Source organism: Gavialis gangeticus, unplaced genomic scaffold, assembly GCF_001723915.1.
Source record: "Gavialis gangeticus isolate Ggan-Ray unplaced genomic scaffold, GavGan_comp1, whole genome shotgun sequence".
Classification (NCBI taxonomy): Eukaryota; Metazoa; Chordata; order Crocodylia; family Gavialidae; genus Gavialis; species Gavialis gangeticus.
The window spans coordinates 34,982,598-34,988,829 of record NW_017729033.1 but is presented as its reverse complement, the minus strand read 5'-3'; the positions used below and the strand labels follow the sequence as shown (position 1 = coordinate 34,988,829).

The window sequence follows — 6,232 nt, the reverse complement described above, 5'->3', positions numbered from 1 at the left end:
CGGCGGCCGCATCGCGGGAAGATGGCGGCGGTAGCCCCCGCGCCGTGAGGCGGCCCCGCGCAGGCGGCATGTCGGACTCGGAGGAGGAGAGCCCCGAGCGCCAGCTCAAGCTCGTGCTGCTGGGGGACGGCACGTCCGGCAAGGTCAGTGCCGGGGCGGGCCCCGGGGGCGGAGGCGCCCCGCGCTGGTGCTGGGGCGGGTGAAGCCGGTCCCTCCCGCGGAGGGGACCTGGCGCGGTCGTGGTCCGGCAGCTCCGCGGGGCGGGCTGGGTCGCTGTGCCAGCCCGGGGCTTTGGAGAATTGCTGCGTGCCGGAGCCGGCCCCTGCCCGCCGTGAGCGGAGAGCCCGGCATGGCTGCTAAGCGTCCCTTGGGCGGATCGGGTTGCTTTCCCTCCCGCTTCCCCTAGGTGATGCTGTTCCCAGCTGTGCAGGTTCAGCACTAAACCCTGTGAAAGGTGGCAGGGGTCAGCCATGTCTGGGCACCTCTAAAGACACGCTTCTTTTAGTTCCCTCTCCCGTATTGTCACTTTTATTTTCGGGCTTGTTAATGTTGTGTACGTCTGCCTTCCACAAGACTTTCTCCCTGTGCTTTTCATCCCAGTCGGTGCCCACCTGCAGGATTTTTTTCCTCAGGGTTCCTTTGGTGGGGGAGATGGCAGATGCTTGTTCCCATGTGAAGACCAGAGTTGTTTACTGTCTGTTTCACCCTCCTGACCAGTCTGACTTCGGTCTGTCTTCTAGGAGGCAAGATGATGTGACCCTGCAGACAGGAAGGCAGCAGACTTGCATGAGTCTCTCTTCTGGTCTCATGTCTGGGAGAGGGGGGGTGGGATTTGTGTGGAAATGCTAGCAGCAGAATCAAAGCAAAGCTCCCTAGTTGGCCCATTGCCAGTCCCAGCTCAAGGTAATGCCTTTTTCTGATGCCCAGAAGTGGCCCTTTCTATGTGGTAGGGACAGGTGCTTTATTCCTCTGCACTTTTACTGTTGGGCAATGAGGAGGAGGAGTGAGGAGCAGTATAAACGTAAATGCAATTTTCTCTCACTGTGGGCAACCCATGGAAAAGTATGGCTGGAAGGGACCTTGAATTCATCAAGTCCAGCCCCTGCAGACAGTGTGAAACTGGGATGGATGACACAAGGGACTGTGAACGCACTTTGAGGATAGGAGAGCAATTCAGAAAGATCTTGATATATTGGAAAGCTGGGTTACAGCTAATAGGATAAAGTTCAGTGCTGACAAATGCAAGCTGCTAGACCTCAGGGAGAATAATCAAAGACAAATAGGTAACAATTAGCTGGATGCCAGCACTGTGGAGAAGGATCAAGGAGTCTGGGTAGATCAGGGACTTGGTGCGAGTCTGTAATGTCATGCTGCTGCAAAAAAATAAAACTCCATTTTGGGCTGTTTTTGTTGGAGCATTAGGTATAAGTGATGGGGGATTATCATGTGTGTCTACTCAGTTCTGGTTAGGCTTTATTTAGTGTATTGTGTACAGTTTGGGGGTCCACATTTTAAAAAGCACAGGTGGAAGTTAGGGGTCAGGAGACAAAAATGATTAAGGCTTGGAAGGCAGACCTCATGAGATCAAAAGCCTGCTGAAAAGGTAATTAGGTGGTATAATAGCAGTCTTCAAATATCTGAAGGAGAGCAATTTGTCTCTGCAAAAAAAATAGGTTTAGATTGGACATCAGGAAAGCCTTCACTGTTAGATCAGCAAGGCAGTGAAATTTCCTTCCTTGGAGGTGTTCAAGAACAGGCTGGATAAACATTGGTCAGAGATGATCTAGGAGTTGAGAGCAGTTATCCCTGCCCAGAGATCTCTGTTAAGAGCAGCAGTTGGAAGCTGGAGAGCTGCTTTTCCTAGTGAGTCTATGTGCGATCACAAGAAAGCTGTGCAGGCCCTAGCAGATAGATACTGGAAGAAACCAGGCTCAGTGAAGCAGAGCTCCGCAAGCAGCTTAGTCACAAAAGAAGATTAAAGGAGCTGGGATAAGTGTATGGAGCGGATACAGATAGGGGAGTTCTAGCTGTCTGATTAGAGGGTGTGATGTGTGGAGTTATACTTTTTGTCCTTAGGTTGCAGAACAGAGTGGAGGATGTTTGGTTTTCCCGTGATTCTGGCTGTTACCAGTTGCCTCCTTTGGCTAGGAAATAATTTTCCCCCACCTGTTACTAAAGGTATCCATTTTTTTTTCTTTTGCATTCTTCAGAAGCATTAGGTGTTGGTTGCAGCAGAGGCTGAGCATTTAGACTGGGGTGTGTCAGTGGTTGTGATAGGATGAAAACCCAGAGGTTCCTGGTTAGAGGTCCTGGTCTCCTACTCAGGATCTGACAAGTCGCCAGATCTGGGGTCAGGGAGGAATTTTACACCAGGGTCAGATTGACACAGACTGTGGGGATTTTTGCCTTTCTTTGTAGTGGGGAGCATGGCCCTTTTCCTTGGATTTCACAAACCTATTTTGAGAACGCTTGCAGAAGGGGTGCACCAATTAACATTTTTGGGGTTTTTTTGGCTGATACTGGTGGCCAGTTATTAACCAGCCATATTGGCTGATACCGATCTGATAGCCGATATACTGCCCAGCAACATGGAGAGCAGCATCTGGCCTTTAAGTCTGTGGGGAGGAAGGTGTGAGGGAGATGGAAAGGGCATGGGGGGGCAGATTGAAGTCCCCACGGTGAGGGAGGAGTGGGGCAGGGGTAGGCACTGCCCAGATGGGGCAGGGCAGGGAGTGGGATGAAGCCGTGGGCAGCTTGTCTGGGGGACACAGAAGAGTGGGAAGGGAGGAAGCTTCCTGCTGCTGGGGGACGCATGGGGGCATGTGCCCCCCTGGATTTGTGCACAGGGTGAGAGTGGGCTGCCTGTCAGGGGCTCGAGGCTAGCACAGCCCCTGGCCCTTTCCTGGTGGAGGGGCTGGGTTGGGGCTGCGCTTGGGGCAGGCAGTGGCAGCATTGGGTACAGGGGCTACAGGGAATTTTGAGGTAACTGTAACCCCCCTTCCCCAGTGTTACTGCTGCCTGCCTGCTGCATGCCCAGCCCAGCCCCCCTGCTGAGAAGAGGCCTACGTAACCTCTGGCCCCAAGCTTGCAGCAGGCGACCCACCCTCACCCCATGCACAAATCTGGGGGGCGCATGTTCCCATGCCTCCCCCAGGGGTGTGCAGAGCAGCTGGGACCAGCCCTCCCACCCCTGATATACCTGCCCACCCCAGATGTGCCACCCATGGCTCCATCCTGTGCCCTGCCTCAGACCTATTCCCTCCCCCACCGTGGTGGCCTTAATCAGCACCCCTGCCCCCCCCATGACCCTTCACTCCTTTCACCCCTTCCCCCACACAGACTTACTGGCTGGATGCTGCTCTCCAAGCTGCCTGGCGGCATTCCTGGCCAAGTATATGCTGTGTCTGCACGCATGCACATGGTATGAATCGGTGACATTATTGGCTATGCTGGCCAAAAAAAGCTGATTGACGTTAATGTCTATTTTTATGTGGACAAATATATCAGTGCACATCTACTTTGCAGTAATGGCACACTGACAGACTTTACCTCCTCTGTTACTAGTGGGAGGTTAGGGTGTTCTTTGTGTTTTTGACAGGGCTGTGTAGTTTTAGAAATAGGTTAAACAAGCAGTTGTCTAACCCAGCCCATAGAAGTTTTGTAGCTGGCCAAAAGTGTTAAGGCCTGGGTAGCTGAGTGCAGTGTGGGATAGTTTGGCTGTAGTGGGAAGATCCAGCCTGGGTTGGAAGCATTTGGGGCAAGGTGGCAAGATAGATGGAAGAGGTGAAAGGCAGCAACAATGAGTTGTTGCTGATGTTTTTGGATGAGCTATCAAGAGTGTGGATTTTAATGTCGTCAGGGGAAGAAATAAATGTTGCTAGATGAGGAGATGGAGGAAAGGAGAAGAAAAGAGATGATGATAGAGATGGGAGAGGGACAAAAAGCAAAAGAGAACCAGTTATAAAATGGTGAAAATAAAGAAAAGAAAATATTTGTGAAGGTAAAACAGGAAAATAAAATGCACCACACAAGAAAACATTGTGATAGAAGAGGGCTGGAAGGAATTGAGCAAAATTGAGTAACATAGAATTAATTAGTCAAAAGAAATCAGAAAAGGGAGTGGGGTAGGGAAAGGGTGACTGAATTAGATAAAAATAAACAGTGATGTAATATAGTAAATAACTTATAAAAGGGCTCCGAATGAAGAGGGTAACTGAGCTGAAGAATTAGGTTTGTTGTTGTTTTGTTTTAGTCTTCTCTCCAAATGGTCATTAAAAATCAGTGACTTAAATGTGGATTGGGAAAAAAAAAATGGTATTGCAGTCTGGATACTGGCTTGCATCTTGTTATGCGTGGAATGGTTTGCATTTTCAGAAGTATGGCAGAAGTGGTACTAACGAGAGTTCTACTTTGCTGCTGTTTGGAAAACTGTATGCCCCTGGAGGCAGGTCTAGGAGCTATTCATAAGGAAGGAGGTCCTGAAAAAGCTGGTGGGAGAGGTAGCAGCAGAAATTCCACCCTCGCTCCTTTTTATAGTACTGTGAGGCTGGGGGAAGAAATAACTCTAGAATTCAGAAGATTTCAGCAGTAAGGAGCCATTGTTCCTTCCATCCACATACGGGGCTTGATATGTAGGGTGGAATATGAGCAGGGCCCTAACTGGGAAACGCATAAAATTCTTTTTTCTCAATCTGATGTTGGAACTGGGTTTTTCAACTTTGCATTCCCTCTGGATTCTTTCCCCAAACTCCCTTTTATTTTAAATGACAGATACTGAAAGAAAAGTCCTCCAGTTTCATTGGTTAATGGACTTGCAGACTTCAGTGTTCTGAGGAAGGTGAGCTCTTTACTGACTGGCATGTGACAGTCATCAGCCAAGTCAAGAACTGAAATGTCCTTTTAGCTACAGTACCATATTTTCTCACATAATACACGTTTCCTCCCCCAAAACAGGGGAAATTGTGAGGTGCACATTATATGTGAGAAATGCAGTTTCCCAGGAGTTCAGAAATGTTGTAGATGGGGAGTGGTGGCAGCTTTAATTGCTGTGGCTCTCTGAACAGATCGTGGAGCTATGGTAAGTAACACTGTCTTTGCCAAATATCTGGACCCCTGAGGAGCCCCACTGCCCCGCCCTACCCCACTAGATTGTATTACCCCATGTGGTGGATTGGGCTGGTGCATGAGGTGAGTCCCTGTCTGAATCCAGCTTGGGGGCCCAGACTGGCATGCTGGATTGGGCCCCATGCCTGGCCTTGGATCTGGCATGGTGAATTAAGTTGGTGCATTGTGTTCCACAATTCCCATCTGGCATGCGGAGCTGGTTGCAGGCTGAGCAACAGGCATGGCTTCCACTACTCAGTTACTTGCCCATAGTATAAGGTGACAACTTCTTTATTCATAGTGCTTTTCAGAAACAGTGCCAATATTGTTTTCATTGGCATTCTATGTGTGAGAGCCTTGCTACTCTTCTGGTACTTTGTATTTTTATGCCATCTTTCATTTGAAGATTTCAGAGTGCTCAACAGATATTAATGAAACTTCATTCCACACTATAATACTGTAGTCTCAATTTTGAGCCCTGGGTGTGGGTGTTATCATGCAAGGAGCCATTGGTCAGCCTAAATACAAAAAGTATTTGCATGTAAAATCTTCACTTTTAGGGTTGATGAGTTTTCTTTCAATGAACTTTCTTTCATCGTGGGAAAGCAAATAAATCCAGGTTATAAATGGATAATCTAGTAGAGAGCTATGTTGCTGGGGAAGTGTTACAGGAAGTTCTTACAAAACTGAGCAGAGTGATAGATGAAATTCAGTGGTAATTTACATGGAGAAAAATGCACATGACACAGTAGTCATCTCTGAATTAGGTGTCACTTGGAGAACAGGAGTAGTTATTTCAGAACTATCTGCAATGATTACCAGGTCAATGTGCAGTGGTTTAACAACTGTGAATAAAAGTGAGTAAAATGTTAGGAATTAGGAGAGGAATTAAGAACGTGGTGTGTCCGAATCTTGAATACTGGATGTCATCCCATCTCAAAGAATATACTGGAACCAGAAATGATGCAGAGAAAGGCAACAAAGGTCATCATGGCTGTTAATGATCTGGAAAAAGACACTAGGGAGCTACAGGTAAGCTTTTCACTGTGTCTTATAACTAGGGACTACTGGAATTTGCATTGGAAGTGTGCTACGCAGCGGCTCCTTTTAATCTTGCAGTTTTCCCCAT

The 6,232-nt window shown here is 48.3% G+C and overlaps 1 protein-coding gene across 1 annotated transcript in view; it reads left to right on the top strand.

The window, feature by feature from the left end:
• Positions 1-6,232, top strand: part of RAB28 (RAB28, member RAS oncogene family) — a 146,583-nt gene that overhangs the window by 230 nt on the left and 140,121 nt on the right. Inside the window, exon 2 of the mRNA XM_019526422.1 lies at positions 1-143. Coding sequence (XP_019381967.1) covers positions 69-143 — 75 coding nt within the window. The 5' untranslated portion in view covers positions 1-68. The remainder of the gene's footprint in view (positions 144-6,232) is intronic.